The 19109-nt window shown below is 46.8% G+C and overlaps 1 protein-coding gene and 1 long non-coding RNA gene across 2 annotated transcripts; one reads left to right on the forward strand and one right to left on the reverse strand.

The window, feature by feature from the left end:
• Positions 1-410: 410 nt before the first annotated feature.
• Positions 411-9332, reverse strand: MUL1 (mitochondrial E3 ubiquitin protein ligase 1). Its single transcript, XM_009000553.5, has 4 exons — positions 9102-9332; positions 4399-4486; positions 3227-3347; positions 411-2377 (listed from the first exon to the last, which is right to left on the reverse strand). Exons 1-4 carry the CDS (start codon positions 9219-9221, stop codon positions 1648-1650), a joined length of 1059 nt encoding a protein of 352 aa, XP_008998801.3. The 5' UTR covers positions 9222-9332; the 3' UTR covers positions 411-1647.
• A 66-nt stretch (positions 9333-9398) lies between these two features.
• LOC144576944 (uncharacterized) lies at positions 9399-11062 on the forward strand. Its single transcript, XR_013519839.1, has 2 exons — positions 9399-10061; positions 10720-11062. It is a non-coding gene; the product is annotated as an uncharacterized LOC144576944 (long non-coding RNA).
• Positions 11063-19109: the final 8047 nt, after the last annotated feature.

Consider the following 19109-nt stretch of genomic DNA (forward strand, 5'->3'; position numbering starts at 1 on the left):
CCCACTCTGAAGTGAGTTTGAAACAGCACGCGGCACAATAGGTTGTGCACAGCAGCATTGCTAAATGCTCATTTCCTCTTTGCTGTCCCCCAGCACCCCATCCCATTCTCCCATCAGGTAAAATCTCACTGCCCTGGTTTGTAAGATGTCGCAACAGACTTCTTAGAAGACTGTCAGCAAGGCCAGGTATGGCCCTCAGGTGGGCTGTCCAGATTCCTCCCCAGGAGGCTGGCATACCAGCCTCCTCATCACACCATCTGGGGGAGCCCCAAACCACTACAGCCAAGGAAAAGGACACAGAGGCCTCAAACTCTCCACCTTTCACTTCATTGTGGCAGGGATTCAATCCCATCCTGGGATTGTTAAATTGGCTTAGCCATTTAACTCTTAACAAAGCAACAGGCTAGCACTCGTTTGCAACATGTTTAATTTGTGCTGTTCACACTGGACACTGCACTGCACTAGTGTCAGCCCCTGAGAGCACCCCCTGCACAAAGGAAGATGAGATGAATATTCAGAGGCAGAAAAGGGCAATAAGAAAGCTGTGTATGTGAACTCTGACTACTCAAAGGTGGCAAAAGGCAGCCCCACTTGTCTTGCACTCAAAGGCTCACGAAGGGCTGGTGAGGGGCAAACGGTAACAAAGGGAGGGGCTCACACCAGGAGAAGCAACATGAGCACACCAAGGATGCTGATGCTGCGACAGGCTGGACAGGGAGCCCTGAAAGGCCATTTGCTCAGGGTACTGGCCAGCTGCTTTTCCTTGTGAAAGCCTTGCAAGGAAGCTGTGAAGCCAGGACACTAGGACAGCAGCGTCCACACTGCATTCTTTGGGAGGCGAGGCCTTTGTGCCTCATTCTCCAGGAGGGAAAACCAGGGGCCACCCCTGAGGTCTCCCAAGTGGTAGGAGTTCAAATCAGGGCCAGTGGCAAAACCAGGAGGGCTGCCTGACCAACTGCCCCTCACGTGATCTCTCTTCAATCTGTTGCCCAGGGCCCCACACATCTGGGCAGAAGCAGATGTGCTGACTTCACGTTCCTTTATCCTCTATGCACACGTGCAGGCATTTAGGAGGCAAGCAGACGAGGGGAAAAGAGCACAGGTTGACCTGCCCAGCCTGACAATTCTGAAGAAAGACTTTCCCAGGGCATGAGCAAAAGGAAGAAAAGCTGCAACAGAGTCTTCAGTTGCTGCACCTGAGGCATCTGCTGTACTCAGGGCCTAGCCTTTCCTCCCCTCCAACTGAGTCCTCCACCAAGTCCACAACAATCAACGATTCACCAGAAAGAACCAGAAGACACAGGAACATAAGTGCTGTTGAGCACTGGCTTTGGTACTTAAGCGATGACGCATTTTCAGTCACACTCACGCTAATCTGGCTCCTGGGAGGAGATGCCATGCCGCAGCACCCTCCCAGGGCAGGGCTCTAATTCTCAAGACCCAGATGGACAGGGTCCCCTCTTGGGTGGGAAAGGTGGCATCTTGCTGTTGCAGGTGTGGGTCTGGAGAGTTTCTACCCAGTTCCTCTTTCAATCATATCTAGAAGTGATAGCTACCCCCACCACTGCTCCTCCAAAGGCCTAGATATAAAAATCCCTGGAAAGGGGCAGGGGTGCTTCCATGTCAAGCTGTGTGGCTTCCAAACCCTTAGCTGTTGTACAGGGGTATCACCCGGGTGATCGCCTGTCTGCAGATAGGGCACCTCTTGGGCTCTGGCAAGGAGCGGTAGCACTCAGTGCAGGAACAGACGTGCCCGCACTCCAGAAAGACGCAGGACTTGAAGCTGCTCAGACACACGACACAGGCGCTCTTGAGACTCTCCCTGTCCTCAGGCTTGGCTCGGCTCAGCAGCTGGGCCTCATGCTCCTGGAACTCCTCCTGCATCTGTTTGAGGCGCAGGCGCTCCTGCCGCTGCAGATACTGCTTCCGGAGAATGAAGAAGAGGATGGCACATGTGGCAAAGCCAAAAACTAGCGCCAGCACCTTCCAGAGTCTGACGCTCGACTCCTGCCTCTGCAGCAGGCTGTCGAAGTCCTGGCTGCTGAGATAGTATTGCATGCCTTGTTTGGGTGGTTGCAGGCGGACAGAGTTGTTGTCCAGGACCAGTTCACCAACCCCTGTGAGGGTGGCTCCAACCTTCAGCATCTCCTCAGTCTCCTGGATGCCTTTGGGACGCTCACCGCTGATGTAATGGCCAATGACATCGGTGAAGGACTGAATCGAGGGGTGGAATTTCTCATACACAGTCTCTAGGCCCAGATCCACTGAGTCCAGGGGCTTCAGTACGCGCACAGCCACACCCACGCCATCCTCGTGGGGCACCAGGTCAAAGGGCACTGTGTTGGTTCTCTGATGAATGATCTTGGAGCAATCGTTCCTAAAAGAAGAAGAGAACTGAAGATACAGGGTGGCAAACACCAAACACCCAGGCAGAGCTAGAGATCAGCTAAATGTGGAGGACAGCGTGGAGTCTGAAGCACCTGGAACAAGACAGTAGGATCACTATCTCCAGGTGCCTCCTAACAAGGAGGCTCCAGTTTTAGGTCCTGGGACGATTACTAGTGGGCAAGAAACACCCCCACAAGACTGCAGAAACCATTCATTTCCCTTTCCACTGTAAAACAAAAACCAGTAGGACCAGTTGAAAAATTGATATTTTGGCCGGGTCAACAAGGTGAAACCCCTTCTCTACTAAAAATACAAAAATTAGCTGGGCATGGTGACGCATGCCTGTAGTCCCAGCTACTCGGGAGGCTGAGGCAGGAGAATTGCTTGAACCCAGGAGGCGGAGGTTCGGTGAGCTGAGATCACGCCATTGCACTCCAGTCTGGGTAACAAGAGCGAAACTCCGTCTCAAAAAAAAAAAAAAGAAAAGAAAAATTGATATTTCATGTGATGGCACAAAAGCATTTTAGGAAATACTGAAATTACTAATTCAAAAACCAGTGGTTCTCAAGCTTCAGTATGCCTAACAACAGATTCCAGATTCTGGAGATTCTGGTTGGGTAAGTCTGAAAGGGAGCCCAGAAACCTTTATTTCAACAAGATGCGTAGGTGATTCTGATGAAGGAGGCCCGCAGACAACACACAGGAACATGACCCGTATGAACAGACTGGTCTTCCACCTGTCTCAGGAGAAGCTGAAGACACAGCAACAGCACCCAGGACCGCAGCATCTGAATGGACCAACTGCAAGGGTTTTGGCCAGTGGAGAAGTGATACATACCAAAGGTGGGTGGTTCGATTCCACACCATCTTGTGCTCCTGAAGTGTCAGCCGCTGAATTACCCCCTTGCAGTTTTCCACAAACTGGCTGTTAAGTGTTTCTTTAACAGACCGCACAGCTCCTAAGTGGACACAAATTCTATTATTGCTGAAGAATTTTTTTGCCCTCTCCTTTCATGTAATTTAAAATGTGTTTTCTGGTCTGGCATAGTAGCTCACACCTACAATCCCAACACTTTGGGAGGCCAAGACAGAAGGATCGCTTGAGGCCACAAGTTTGAGACCAGCCTGGTCAACATAGAGAGATTCCATCTTTACAAAAAATAAAAAAGTTAGCAGGGCATGGTGGCATGTACCTGTAGTCCCAGGTACTTGGGAGGCTGAGGCAGGATAATCACTTGAGCTCAGGAGGTTGAGGCTGCAGTGAGCTATGATCATGCCACTATACTTCATGCCACCATACTATAGCCACCTGGGTAACAGAACCAAGACTATCTGAGACAGAGTCTCACTCTGTCACCCAGGCTGGAGTGCAGTGGCACAATTTTGGCTCACTGCAACCTCCATCTCCCAAGTTCCAGCGATTCTCCTGCCTCAGCCTCCGAAGTAGCTGGGATTACAGGTATGTGCCACTATTCCCAGCTAATTTTTATATTTTTAGTAGAGACGGGGTTTCACCATGTTGGCCAGGCTGGTCTCAAATTCCTGAGCTCAAGTGATCAGCCCATGTCAGCCTCCCAAAGTGCTGGGATTACAGGCATGCGCCATCACTCCTGGCCTCAAAAAAATTTTTTTTAATTTAAAAAGTTTAAAAATTAAATGTTTTCAGTTGACTTTTGCTAATTTATCAAAACAATGACATTCTGATCACCATAAGCCACATTCTAGAAGCACTCTCCTAAGCACTTTGCCTGGATCACATAATCTGTCTTATAACAACCCCATAAAGGTAGGCATTATTTTCGAGATGGGGCAAAAGTGGTTCAGAAAGGTTTGGTAATCTTAGAGATCGCAAGGCAATAACCCACGTCTTTCTGACCCCAATATACTTTCAAAGTATGTTCTGGACCATGGACCCAATACCATGAAAGGCACTTAATATTAGCCAAGATTATCTTTATCAATCTTTTGGAAAAAGGAAGTTATTTTCCATTGACCAAAAAGCAAACATACCTTCTATAACAGCATAAGGCACACATTTTCCTGGAGCTTCTGAAAGAATACTCTTTAAATCTTCACCCAAGTGAACTTTTTTAGCTCCCTAAATGCAAAAAAAAAAAACAAAAAAACAAAAAAACAAAAAAAAAAACACATAAATAAATTAGCCGTTGAACACTGACATGCTCAATCAAACTTAAGGGCAAAAAAATAAAAAGATTCTATTTTTGTGTGTGTTAAGAGAATAAGGAAATTAGACAGGAAGGTGACTACCGAGAATCAGATTTCAAAGCTGTGTACATCAACAGGAATGGAGCCATGCCTCTGCCCTCTTCCATCACTGCAGAATGGGGGTGCCACATACATTCTTTTTCCAGTTAGCCAAAACCTACACTCCTTTTCATGTAAGACTTTTTAGTGAAAATAGAAAAGGTACTAGTCAATTTACATACCACAGACTGTACATCATTCAATCTCTTCTTGACAACACAGAGCTATGATCAAAGGGTTTGGGTCTAAAGCACCTAATCTATTGCCTAGCACATGGTAGTGGTTTGAGAACTGGTAGTGTTATTCTTAATATTACCACATCTTTACAAACCAATGCTCTGCATTGTGTGTTATTAAAAATACAAGATGGGAGGTTGCCTTTGCTTCAACAGGGCAAGTCTCTGTTGACTAGTACCAAATGCCATTCTTTTTTTTTTAGATGGGGTCTCTGTTACACAGGCTGGAGTGCAGCAGTGCAATCACAGCTCACTGCAGCCTCAACCTCCCAGGCTCAAGTGATCCTCCCACCTCAGCCCCTCAAGTTGTTGAGACCACAGGCATGCATCACCCCATCTGGCGAATATTTTTATTTTGTAGAGAAAGGGCCTCCCAATGTTGCCCAAGCTGGTCTTGAGCTCCTGAGCTCAAGCAATCCTCCTGTCTCGGCCTCCCCAAGTGCTGGGATTACAGGTATGAGCCACTGCACCCAGTCTGTTCTACTTTTTGCCTTTCTCACGGTCATAATTAAGTGAGCACGGTTCCTTCTGCTGCTGTCTTCCTCTAACAATCCCTAGTTCTCCTCCCAATTCCAACTCAGAGTGCCCAACCCGCTGTACTTGGGAAACCAAGTCTGTTACTGCTGTTTCAAAAATAAGACAAAAGGAATAAAATCAACAATCATTTCCTGAGCATCTATGTGCCAGGCACTGTGCTGGATGTTAGAGATTCAGGGAAGAATAAAGGACCATCTCTGCTTTCAGGGTATTCCCAGAAACAACTCTTAATAATGATAGATTCAGTAACCTCTAAAGAGGTGATGGGATACGAGATGTATATGAAGGTCACTCTGAATTTAAGCTACTGCTACACAGTAAATGACAGGAACAAGGTCAATCAAAATTTCTTAGCCACTGACACTGAAGATACCACAATAACAGCAATAACAACTAACAATTTACTCAGGTATTATCTGTCTCCCTCCACTAAAATGTTAAACCCTAGGAGGGCTCGGACATTGTTTGTCTTGTTCACTGCTATCCCCCTATAGCTGATAACTGCGTGACGCACAACAAGCATTTATCACATTATTTGATGAATAAATTAATGAATAAATAGGCATTTAAATATACTATGTACCAGGCAATATGCTAGGCACTTTAAATGCATAAACTACTTAATGCTCACACCATCCCTATACAGCAGACATTATCATCACCAATTACAGGTAAGGAAACAGGCTCAGAGAGGTGAAGTGATCTGCCCTGAGTCAGACAGTAAGTATTTATCACAGGATAGCCAATTCAAATTTTAAAGGGGGAAGAGGAAGAATACAATCAGAAAGCTCTGGAGTTGAATCAAGTTCCAATGCATCCACTGTGACTTGGGACAACTTCATTTATCTGGGTCTCAGGTTCCAAAACCATAAAGGACGGGGAAAACGCAATTTCACAGGATTTTTTATGTGGGTTAAATGAACTTGAAGGTGTGAAAGAATCCAGCCCAGAGGCTGACACATAGGAGGCATGCAATCAGTATGCATTCTCACTGTGAGAGATACACAGGATAGGACACAAGCCCCACTCAGTTTTGTCATCTGATCAAAAAATAGACTCTATGATGGGCATGGTAGTTCAGACCTGTAATCCCAGCACTCTGGGGAGTCCAAAGTGGGACAGCTGCTTGAAGCCAACAGTACATGGGCAACATGCAAGACCCCATCTCTACGAATAAAAACTAGCTGGGCATGGTGGTGAGCACCTGCAGTCCTCACTACTTAAGAGGCTGAGGCAGGAGACTGGCTTGGGCCTGGGAGCACGAGGCTGCAATGAACTATGTTCATGCCACTGCACTCCAGCCTGGGCAACAGAGTAAGACCCTGTCACAAAAACAACACCACACAGAAAAAAAGGAAGAAAAGAAATGAAGGACAGGAAGGAAAGACAAAGAGAAAGAAAAGGAAGGGAGGGAGGGAGAAAGAGAGGAAGGAAATAGAAAACAGAATCTAAAATATTAAAGACTCTCAACTCTTCTTCCAGGAAGGGGCTATTTCAGCCTCATTTAGGAACTGATTGGCAAAGGTTTTAAGGTCACACAAAGATGGGGCTTCAAAAAATCCCACTTCCAGCCAACTTGAAGCCAAAGTGGTTTGGAGTCAGAAAGTGAAGTATCAGTTTCACAGAGCTAATGACTTTGGGAGTAACTTGATTATTGAATTAGGTGAAGTACAGGGCAGCTGGAATCTCACTAGAATGCCACTGCACAGCAAATTCAATTGCCTCATAACTCGGTTCTTCCCAGATTCCAAAACTCCCTTCATAGCAGGTATTTCACACATTGTTTTTTTTGTTTGTTTTGTTTTTTGTGTGTGTGAGTGTGTGTGTGAGATAGAGTGTTGCTCTCATCACCCAGCCCGGCCCACACATTGATTTCTAAACCCTTACTGAAAACAATATGATAATGAAGTTAACCAGGTTTAGGAATCCATCTTTCATAGAAACATCAAATTAAGTTAGGTCTTTAGCTGTTGTATTCTGAAACTTCAGCCAAAAGGAACCCACAAACACGTACTGACCATCTACCACTTGTCAAATACTGTGTTAGAAGCTAGAGGAAAGAAGATGGATAAATACCGTGTCTCTGACCTAAAGAGGCCCATCTCTCTAGACCAGCCAGATAGTCACAATAAAGCAATGACAATCAGATTAAAATCCTACCCTTGGAATCAAAAAAACTAAATTTAAGTTTCAAACTGACTAGCTGTATGGCCTTTCCTCCAAAAGGAAAAGCCTTTCCTCTCAATTTCCTCATTTGCAATGTGGTGGTAACTGTCATTTTATCTACTTCAAAAATTATTGTTGGCCAGGTACAGTGGCTCACGCCTTTGGGAACCCGAGGCAGATAGATCACCTGAGTTCAGGAGTTGGACACCAGCCTGGCCAACATGGCAAAACCTGTCTCTATTAAAAATACAAAAATTAGCCGGGTGTGGTGGCAGGTGCCCTTATTCCCAGCTACTTAAGAGGCTGAGGCAGGAGAATCTCTTGAACCTGGGAGGTGGAGGTTGCAGTGAGCCTAGATCGCGCCAGTGCACTCCAGCCTGGGCAACAGAGCAAGCCTCCATCAAGAAAAACAGAAAAGACAAGAAAGAAAAGACAGGAGAGAGGGGGTTGGAGAGAGAGGAGAGGGGGTAGGGGAGAGAAAGGGGAGAGAGGAGAGGGAGGGGGGAGAGAGGAGAGGGAGGGAGGGAGTGAGCGGGGGGGGGAGAGGAGAGGGAGGGAGGGAGGGAGGGGGAGAGAGGAGAGGGAGGGAGGGAAGGGGAGAGAGAAGAGGGAGGGAGGAGAGAGGAGAGGGAGGGAGGGAGAGAGGGGAGGGGGGGGAGAGAGGGAGGGAGGGGGGAGAGAGAGAGAGAGAGAATGAGAATGAGAGAGAGAAAGAATATCAACATGAAAACATGGCCGGGCACCCTGCCTCTACTAAAAAAGACAAAAAAATTAGCTGGGCATGGTAACCCAGCTACTCGCGAGGCTGAAGCAGGAGAATCGACTGAACCCGGAAAATAATACAAAAGTGTTGTGTAAACTATAAAGCACAGTTCAAAAAAAGAGTGCCATTTAAAAAGTAACTATAATATTAAAAAAGGAAGCGTCTGTAAAGCAAGGAGCAGAGTGGTTCAGTAAATGGATATTTGCACTTGCTGTTTCCTCCGTCTTCCCGCTAGATATCTGCAAGACCCCTCAACTCCTCCTGGGCTCTGCTCAAATGTCACCTTATTTAAATAGGAGATCCCCCTTTCTCCAGCATTCCATGTCCTCTCTCCCCTACCTTACTAAAGCACTGCTCACCATCTGTCACACCGCCTGATTTACATATTTGCTGTCTAGTCGTACTAAAATGGAATCTCCATGAGGGGACGAGGGGAGGGACTTTCATCTGTTCTACTCACTGCCTGGAGCATCCCAAGTGTTCAATAAATATTTTTCGAGTAAAGTAATGAAGTGAAGATTCACTCTGAGTCATAAGAGGGACTTGGGAGAAAAGAGCTGAGCAGCCGTTATCCCGAGCCCGAATCCTGCCCCACGCTCCTCTATTTACTGGCTGGATAACACCCTTCAGAAGCTGTTTCCTTTTTTGGACAGTGTCCGACGGTGGGGCGGCCAACGTGAATCGTGGGCTCCCAGGACCTGGGACAGAGAGGAGCCGGCTGAGGCCAGGCCGGCTTCAGCACTGACCTTGAGCTCTTGGGAGATCCGAGCCTTCTGCCGGTACACAGAGTACAGGGCGGCGGTGACCACAGAGGTGGTGCCCAAGAGGATGAACTGGCACAGCGAGGGTCGCCCTCCGCTATCCATGGCAGCGCCGAGCCTCAGTGGCAGACTGACGCCGAGGATAGGCTTGGTGACCCCCGACTCTCCACCTCCCTCCGCCCAACCGCACCCCGGGACTGACCTGACCGGAAACTTGAAATCAGTCGCCCAGCGATGACGCACGACGCCGGAATCGGAAGCGGAGGAAAGGGGTTGTAGAGCGAACCGGAAGGCGGGGTTGCCCGGGTGACAGTCAGGCTGCCGCAGCCTCCAGTAGGATCCTGTCTCCCCAGCCGCTGTCGGAGAGCTTTTGCGAAGTTGAGCGACCGCCCACTGCTCCGTGGCCGTCCCCTTCGAAACGCGGCGCACTGGCCCTAACTGACTCTCCCGTCGCCCTAGTCTCCGTCTCTCTTGTTTCCTGGGGTTACTGGGCTGTTTGTTTGATGGGTTATTCCATGTCTTCGCCATTAGGTTGACAGGAAAGAAAATAATTGTGTATTAAACTCTTACGAATAGTATACGTTTAAGTGTCAGAGCAAACTCTCAAGACTTGGAATTTATTCTGGTCACTTTACATTTGAGAAAACTGAGGCCAGTGGAGGCTAGCGAATGATGTGCTTGAAGGCTGATTAGTGCTAGAGAGGAATTCACCCAACTCCATAGCCTTCAGCCCTACTCCAAGAGGGCAGATTCTATTGCCAAAGTAGCCCCTTAACCTGCCATCATCACATAGAACAACATGTTGTTTATTAAATAATAATTACGGCTACATTGAGTGCCTATTATGCGCCAGGTACTGGAGTAAAATAGCTTTGCAGGCACCATCCCATCGAACCTTCACAACACAGCTGTAATGCAGTTACAGATGAGGAAACTGAGGCTCAGGTAAGTAATTTGCTCAAGGTTATACAGCCAAAAGCAATAGGGATGGGCGTCAAATCCAGGGGATCCTTATTCAAGAGACTGTTCCCTGATCGCTAATCCATCACCTTTCTAAAATAATCAGAGATAACTCAAATCCTTCTTCTGAACATCAGCATTCACTGAGCTATCTCCTACAGGTTATGCTTTAATTTTTTTATTTGTTTGAGACAGGGTCTTGTTCTGTCACCCAGGTTGGAGTGTAGTAGTGCAGTCATAGCTCCGTGCAGCCTACCACCTCAGCGATCCACTCACCTCAGCCTCCCGAGTAGTTGGGACTAGAGGTGCACGCCACACCTGGCTAATTTTTTAAAAATTTTTTTTAGAGGCAAGGTCTCGCTGTGTTGCCCATGCTGGTCTGGAACTCCTGGACTCAAGCAATCCTCCCGACTTGCCCTCCCAAAGTGCTGGGATTACAGGTGTGAATCACCACGCTGAGCCTAAATTCTTGCATTTTCATGTTCATATGTATGAGTATTTACATATGGAGAATTTCTAGAGAGGTAGAATTGCTAGGTCAGTGGGTGTAGGCACCGTTGATCAACACTGTCTAAATTTTCTCCATAATGTCCAATTTTACACTTATGAACAATATGTAGGAATTTCTTTTCTTTTCTTTTAGAGACAAGAATCTCACTTTGTCGCCCAGGCTGGAGTGCAGTGGTGTGATCTCAGCTCACTGCAACCTCTGTCTCCCGAGTTCAAGCAATTCTCGTCCCTCAGCCTCCCAAGTGCACCACCATACCCAGCTAATTTTTGTATTTTTAGTGGAGATTCATCATATTGGCCAGACTAGTCCTGAATTCCTGACCTCAAGTGATCTGCCTGCCTTGTTCTCCAAAGTACTGGGATGACAGCCGTGAGCCACTGCGCCCTGCCAGGAATCTCTTTTCACCCACACTTTTGCTGACATAATGAGATAAACTTTTTGACAAGTTCTATTAAAAAGTTCAAGTTAGACCTCATTTTAAGGTTGTATGTTTGTGTTGACCAAATTCATGATCATCCCTTGGGTTGAAAATCATCAAGGGTATCTCAGAGTGTTAACAACCTAAGGATTGTTAACAGTCTAAGGATTAATTTGGGTTATCTCTGATTATTTTAGAGATACAATCTCCCTATACTTATAGAAAGTAATTATTGTTTGACTCCAATAGTATTTAAGGAATGGAGTTCAAAACTGTCATGGATAACAGGCTGATTTAATAAAGATATTTTACTTTTGTGGAGCAATCTGCAGTTTTTAGACACATCTTACCTAGTGGCCTGATTCAATGTGTGTAAAATGTGTCTAAAAACTGTAGACATCAGCTTTCTCTCCCCATCCCTTTCCCTCCTCTCCTCTCCTCTCCTCTCCTCTCTCTCTCCCCACCTCCTTCACTCTCCTCTCTCCCTCTCTCTCCCCTACTCTCCCTCTCTCTCCCTCTCTACCTCTCTCTCCCCCATCTCTCTCTCCCTCTCTCCCCCTCCCCCTCCCTCTCTCCCCCCTCCTCCTCTCTGTCTCCCCCCTCTCCCTCTCTCCCCTTCCCCCTCCCTCTCCCCCTCCCCCCTCCCTTTTTCCCTCTCTCTCCCCCCACCCCTCCTCTTCCCTTTCTCTCTCCCTGTCCCTCTCCCCCATACCTCTCCCAGTTTCCCTCTCTCTCCCTGCCTCCTTTTCTCTTCCCCTCCCTCCTTCCTTCCCCAAAAAAGAAAAAAAAAAAAACTGTAGATGTCAACCCCCCCAACATTGTTTTTAATAATAAAATAGTGAAAGTACCTACATGTTATCAAGTCAGTTGGTTGAATAACTTTTAAAAAATATGTGTGTGTGCATAGTCAGGTGAAAAAGCAAACTGCAAAACTAAGGAGGAACCCGTTTATTTTTAAAAGGAGATAGAAGAGTATACTGTATATATTGCATGTTTCCAGAAGGATTCACAAAAAGCTGATAATATTTGTTATTTCCTTAGAAAGGAAAGGGGTGGCTAGAGAACAGAGAAGGTGACTTTTTACTCTGTTGTATCTTTTGAATGTGGATGTACAGCATATTTTGAATTAATAAAACTAGAACTTAAAAAAAAAAAAGGAGCAGCCAGGCACAGTGACTCACACCTGTAATCGCAGCACTTTGGGAGGCTGAGTCAGGTGGATCACCTGAGGTCAGGAGTTTGAGGCCAGCCTTGCCAACATAGTGACACCCCGTCACTACTAAAAATATAAATAAAAAAAAAAATAGCCAGGCGTGGTGGCGGGCGCCTGTAATCCCAGTTGCCTGGGAGCTGAGGCAGGAGAATCAATTGAACCTGGGAGGTGGAGGTTGCAGTGAGCCTAGATTGTGCCACTTCCCTCCAGCCTGGGTGACAGAGTGAAACTCCACCTCAAAAGAAAAAAGAAAAGCATGCCATTTACTTCACAACCAGACAGCCACCTGCAGCCAAGGCTTTAGGCTGGGCCTTAGGAGATACACCTTGGATAGCCAGCCTCTTCCCTCTGGCTAGTTAGGGCCTTGTGGGGAGGTCAACGTGGACAGGTACAGATTGTCCCAGCTCCAATGAAATTAGGACAACCGAAGTGCCAGCAGCTGCCCACAGTGGGGAGGTGCTCTTTACTTCCACCAGGGCCAGCAGCTGCCCGCAGTGGGGAGATGCTCTTTACTTCCACCAGGGCCAGCAGCTGCCCGCAGTGGGGAGATGCTCTTTACTTCCACCAGGGCCAGCAGCTGCCCGCAGTGGGGAGATGCTGTTTACTTCCACCAGGGCCAGCAGCTGCCCGCAGTGGGGAGATGCTGTTTACTTCCACCAGGGCCAGCAGCTGCCCGCAGTGGGGAGATGCTGTTTACTTCCACCAGGGCCAGCAGCTGCCCGCAGTGGGGAGATGCTGTTTACTTCCACCAGGGCCAGCAGCTGCCCGCAGTGGGGAGATGCTGTTTACTTCCACCAGGGCCAGCAGCTGCCCGCAGTGGGGAGGTGCTCTTTACTTCCACCAGGGCCAGCAGCTGCCCGCAGTGGGGAGATACTGTTTACTTCCACCAGGGCCAGCAGCTGCCCGCAGTGGGGAGATACTGTTTACTTCCACCAGGGCCAGCAGCTGCCCGCAGTGGGGAGATACTGTTTACTTCCACCAGGGCCAGCAGCTGCCCGCCGTGGGGAGATGCTCTTTACTTCCACCAGGGAAGGAATTTGAGTAAAACTCTTAACAGAACGGAGGGTGGAGTGGCTGGGATGGGAGTAGGAAAGCCTTTCATGAAGAGGGAAAAAACAGCAAAGGTACAAAGCTACCAAGAGTTGGCCCCATATAGCTAGAGCCCAGGATGTGCAACAGAGAGCAAGGAGCAAGTGACTGAAAAGGAGGGTTGAGGCCCGATCCTGCAGGTCCCTAAATGCCAAACCAAAACTGTAAACGTCATCATTTTGAGGACAGTATCCAGTAAAGGTTTTTGAGGCTCAGCAAGGGCACAATCTAACCTGTTTTTTAAATATATATATTTAAAATTCTTGTATTCAGCCAAGCGCGGTGGCTCACGCCTGTAGTCCTAGCACTTTGGGAGGCCGAGGCGGGCAGATCACGAGGTCAGGAGATCAAGACCATCCTGGCCAACATGGTGAAACCCTATCTCTACCGAAAAATACAAAAATTAGCTGGGCATGGTGGTGCGCACCTGTGGTCCCAGCTACTCAGGAGGCTGAGAGAGGAGAATTGCTTGAACCCAGGAGGCGGAGGTTGCAGTGAGCTGAGATCACGCCACTGCACTCCAGCCAGGCACCTGGCGACAGAGCAAGACTCTGCCTCAAAAAAAAAAAAATGATTGTATTCTTGGGTCACAACAAGGAGGAGAACAAAAAGGGGTCATTAAAACAGGCAGCTTGTCTCCACTATAATAAGTTAAGGATCCTTGCTTACAGGTTCTGACTATTTGGGGCCTCCTTGTTTTAGTCTCTGGGCTCTTTTGTGAGTTCCTTGGGAGCTCATTAAAGCCATCGCACTTAAATGACACAGTTCTGTTTTAAATAACCTTTCCACTTTTTGCCAAAGGCTGAAATCTTTCATTAGCTATGCTGAGCACAGTCCTATTGGGACAGTCTGAAATTTACATCATGTGGACCTTGTTAGGAGCGATGAGAGATGGGCAGTTTCAGCTGCAGCCCGATGTCCCTAAGGAACCATCCCCAGCCTGGAAGGCTGTCCTGACTGAATCACACGCTAAAGATGAGCCTCTAACTTCAAGAAAGGGAGGTAAATTCCTAAGGCAGGAAGCAGAGCTTTCTGGGAGAAACAGGTTACTAAGGACAATGCCACTGGAGGCATTTCACTTTAGATTTAATTCAGTGTCCCCTCAGAGGAGCAAAAGTTCCCTGTGAGTCACTAGGTAAATGCCACTTAGGCATTTGCCAAGGTCCGGGGACCAAATAAGTATGAGAGTGGACATCTTAGCATCTGCACTGACATTGCCAGCAGGTGCCACAGGAAACAGAAAAGATGTTAATAATAGCATCAGGTGGTCACTCAGTTTGCTTCCAGAACATTCCCTTGGGAGAGCCCCGACAGAAGAATTATCTAATACAGTGAACTTATTGTTAGTGAGCATTGTACTCTCTAAATGTACCTATGCAATGTACTCTCCCGGATACACGGCGGGACACGGGTCATGTTCAGGACGTGCTCCCTGACCTCATGAAGGGTACAGGGGAGACTTTTTTATGATTCAATCCACACCTGTTTGTGAAAAAAATCTGATATAACTTCATTAAGTGGAACACATCATAAGATAAATATATTAAAAATAAATACAAGGCTGGGCACGGTGGCTCATGACTATAATCCCAGCACTTTGGGAGGCCAAGGCAGGTAGATCACTTGAGGTCAGGAATTCAAGACCAGCCTGACCAATATGGTGAAACCCATCTCTACTAAAAAAATACAAAATTATTCAGGCATGGTGGCACAAGCCTGTAATCCCAACTTCTTGGGAGGCTGAGGCAGGAGAATCGCTTGAACCCGGGAGGCAGAGATTGCAAGGAGGCAGAGGTTGCAGTGAGCTGAGATTGCACCATTGCACTCCAGCCTGGGCAACAAGAGCAAAACTCCTTCTCAAAAATAAATATTACAGGCCAGGCAATAGTGACTCACACCTGTAATCCCAGCACTTTGGGAAGACGAGCAGGAGGGTCACATGAGCTCTTTTAAGGTTTTAGTCAGCTATGGTGGCACTGCTGCTTTCCAGCCTGAATTCTGTCGAGAGAGAGAAAGGGAGAGAGGGAGGGAGGGAGGATAAAAGGAGCAGGAAACTGGTGATAGGCCCCTAAGATTAGTTAATCACACAATTGGACACCAGCCATGACTGTGAGCATCCCAATAACCATGGCAAAAAGAAAATGTGTTGGGGTACAAGCTAATGAAGATGGTGCAAGCACTCAAAAGATTCAATTCTAAGCAGTTTGTGAAAAGTCTTATGAAGAGGAAGGCATCAATTTATCTGCAGGTCATAGAGTTGATCCACTGTATCCATGAGGATGCTGCTCTCAGAAGCTCTTAGAAGGATGCAGGCTTCGAGGATTTCCTAAAAAGAGGTCATATCCAGTGGGGGTCACACCCAGGGGGTCATTTTCTGTCTCCTTTGGACCAGTGGGACTTACCCACCATTGATTGGCCAAAGATTCCAGCAGCAGACAACAATGGGAGACCCAGTGGAAAGAAAAATGGTCCATGAGGATGGAATTATGGGCCTTGGCCTCACCAGTAGCTCCTTTGCTTAGGAATTCCTCAAATCGGAGTGTTATGGGCCAGGCACTGTACTTTTTTTTTTTTTTTTCTTTTTTCTTTTTTTTTTTTTTTTTTTGAGACAGTCTGCTCTGTCACCCGGGCTAGAGTGCAGTGGCGCAATTTCAGCTCACTGCAACCTCCCCTTCCCGGGTTCAAGTGATTCTCCTTTGTCAGCCTCCTGAGTAGCTGTGATTACAGGTGCCCACCACCATACCTGGCTAATTTTTTATATTTGTAGTAGAGATGGGGTTTCACCATGTTGGCCAGGCTAGTCTCTAACTCCTGGCCTCAAGCAATTTGCCTGCCTCAGCTTCCCAAAAATGCTGGGATTAAAAGTGTGAGCCACCACGCCTGGCCTACTTTTCTTTTTGAAACAGCTTTATTGACCTATAATAGACTGCACATATTTAAAATGTGCAAGATGATAAGCTTTGACATATGTATACACCTGTGAAACCATTGTTGCCAAAACACTAGGGAGTCAGTCTGGGTTCTCCTGCTCACCGCACAGAAGGCCAGAAAATGAGTATTGCCAAGGAAGAAGGCTTTAGGCCACTGCTGCAGCCAAGGAGATGGGAGCTCAGTCTTAAATCCATCTCCCTGATGGAGTAATACTAGGGCTTTATATAACAGGGAAGGAATGTAACAATGTGTAAGAAAACAGAAACTCAGAAGGGACAAAGAAGCAGTCATGATGAATGAGGAGTCCAGCATGTAGTTGTCTGGATGGGAGGGTCTGGTGAGTTTCAGTTATTTTATACTTTTTTTTTTCTTTTTTTCTTTTTGAGAGACCTGAGTTTCCTGAAGAAGGAACTCAGATAAAACAAATGTAAGATTCAAGCTTTAAGACCAGAAGAGTCCATTTCTATGTTTATCAGAAAAAAACTATCTCTGGGACTACTGGGTCCATTCCACCATCACTTCAATCAAGACAGTGAACAGATCCATCACCCCCAAAAGTTTCCTAGTAACACTTTGTAATCCCTCTCCTATCCCTTCCCCAGGCTACACTGATCTGCTTTCTAAACGTTGATATAGGCCAGGTGCGGTGGCTCAAGCCTGTTATCCCAGAACTTTGGAAGACTGAGGCAGGTGGATTGCCTGAGGTCAGGATTTTGAGACCAGCCTGGCCAACACAGCAAAATGCTGTCTTTACCAAAAATACAAAAATTAGCTGGATATGGTGGTGCACGCCTGTAATCCCAGCTACTCCAGAGGCTGAGGTAGGAGAATCACTTGAGCCTGGGAGGCAAAGGTTTCAGTGAGCCAAGATCGCACCACTGCCCTCCAGCCTGGGTGATGGAGCAAGACTCTGTCTCGAAAAAAAAAAAAGAAATGAAAAGTTGACATAATGGAATGGTACAGTTTGGACTCTGTCTTCTCTAGCTTATCATAGAATAATTTCTTTCAGAATAATTATCATGATATTCATTCATGTTGTTGCATGTATCAATAGTAGTTCATTCCAGGTTGGGTGTGGTGGCTCACAGGTATAATCCCAGCACTTTGGGAAGCTGAGATGGGAGAATCACTTGAGGCCAGACTGGGCAACATTGCAAGACTGCCATCTCTACAGAAAAAAAAAAATTAGCTGGGCCTAGTGGCACATGCCTGTAGTCCTAGTTACCTGCGAGGCTGAGGCAGGAGGATCACCTGAGCCCAGGAATTCAAGACTGCAGTGAGCTATAATCATGCTACTGCACTTCAGCCTGGGTGACAGAATGAGATCCTGTCTCTAAAAATAATAGTGATAATAATAATAATAGTGAAACAGTCTAGGGTTAATGAAGCAGTCTTGTTGTCTGAGGTGTTATCCAAGGTCTTTGTCCCACAACCAAGAAAATTAAGGAGCACAGACACAGAGGGTGAGGTTGGAGTGAAAGTTTAATAAATGACAGAAGAAAGCTCTGTGCAGCAGAGATGGGGCCCAAGTGGGTTGCCATTTTACAGTTGAATACAAAAGTTTTTATGAGGAATTCCCCTCATCTCTGTAGCTGTTTGTGGAACTTCCCCTATCTGGTTAACTCTTATCTGTGCAGCTGTAAGCATGTCTTTAGGCAAGCACAGAATGTAGCATCTCTTGTCTGTGTAACTGCAGGTATGTTTTATGTAAGCCCTCACCTCCCACGAAAGTTCCCATGGAGCCCGCCATGTATACACCTGAGAAGAGAAGGGCACTTTTTCCTGGAAGCCCATTGATTACACAAAGAACAAAGGCCTTTATGCTGGGCCTTGCTCCCTTATCTGTGAAGCTGCAGCTTGATTTTTCCCTAGGCTGCTCTCTCTGTGCCTGTAGCTTTGATTTTTCAAAACAGTTTTACTAAGGACTAGTCTTAGCTTTCTGCCCAACTGATTTTTTTCCTTTTCTTCTCCCTCAATAGATCATTACTTTTTTTTTTTTTTTTTTTGAGATAGGGTCTCCCTCTGTTGCCCAGGCTGGAGTACAATGGTGCGATCTCAGCTCACTGCAACCTCTGCCTCCTGGGTTCAAGTGATTCTCCTGCCTCAGCCTCCTCAGTAGATGGGACTACAGGCACACACCACCACACCTGGCTAATTTTGTATTTTCAGTAGAAATGGGGTTTTGCCATGTTGGTCAGGCTGGTCTCAAACTCCTGAACTCAACTGATCCACCCACCTGAACCTCCCAAAGTGCTGGGATTACAGACGTGAGCCACCACACCCAGATTTTGGGGGTTTTTTTTAGGCAGAGTTTTGCTCTTGTTGCCCAGGCTGGAGTGCAGTGCGCAGTCTCAGCTCACTGCAACCTCCACCTCCCCAAGTATCTGGGATTACAGGTATGTGCCACCATGCCCAGTTAATTTTTTGTATTTAGTAGAGATGGGGTTTCCCCATGTTGGTCAGGCTGGTCTCGAACTCCTGACCTCAGGTGATTAACCCTCCTCAGCCTCCCATAGTGCTGTGATACAGGTGTAATCCACCACACTCAGCCAGTTCATTACTTTTTTTTTACTGCCAAATAATTTACCATTGTATGAATATATCACAATTTATCCATTGACCTATTGATGAACATTTGGATTGTTTCCAGTTTTAACTATTAGAAATACAACTGCTATGAATATTCATGTCCAAGTCTTTGTGTGACACATGCTTTCATTTTTCTTGGGTAAATTCCCAGGACTAGAATGGCTGGGTCATATGGTCGATATATGTTTAACATTTGAGAAACTGCCCAGCAGTTCCCCAGAATGGTTGTACCATTTTACAGTCCTACCAGCAGCGTATAAGCGGCCCTGATCCCCTACATCC

Source organism: Callithrix jacchus, chromosome 7 (genome assembly GCF_049354715.1).
Source record: "Callithrix jacchus isolate 240 chromosome 7, calJac240_pri, whole genome shotgun sequence".
In the NCBI taxonomy this organism is placed as follows: Eukaryota; Metazoa; Chordata; class Mammalia; order Primates; family Cebidae; genus Callithrix; species Callithrix jacchus.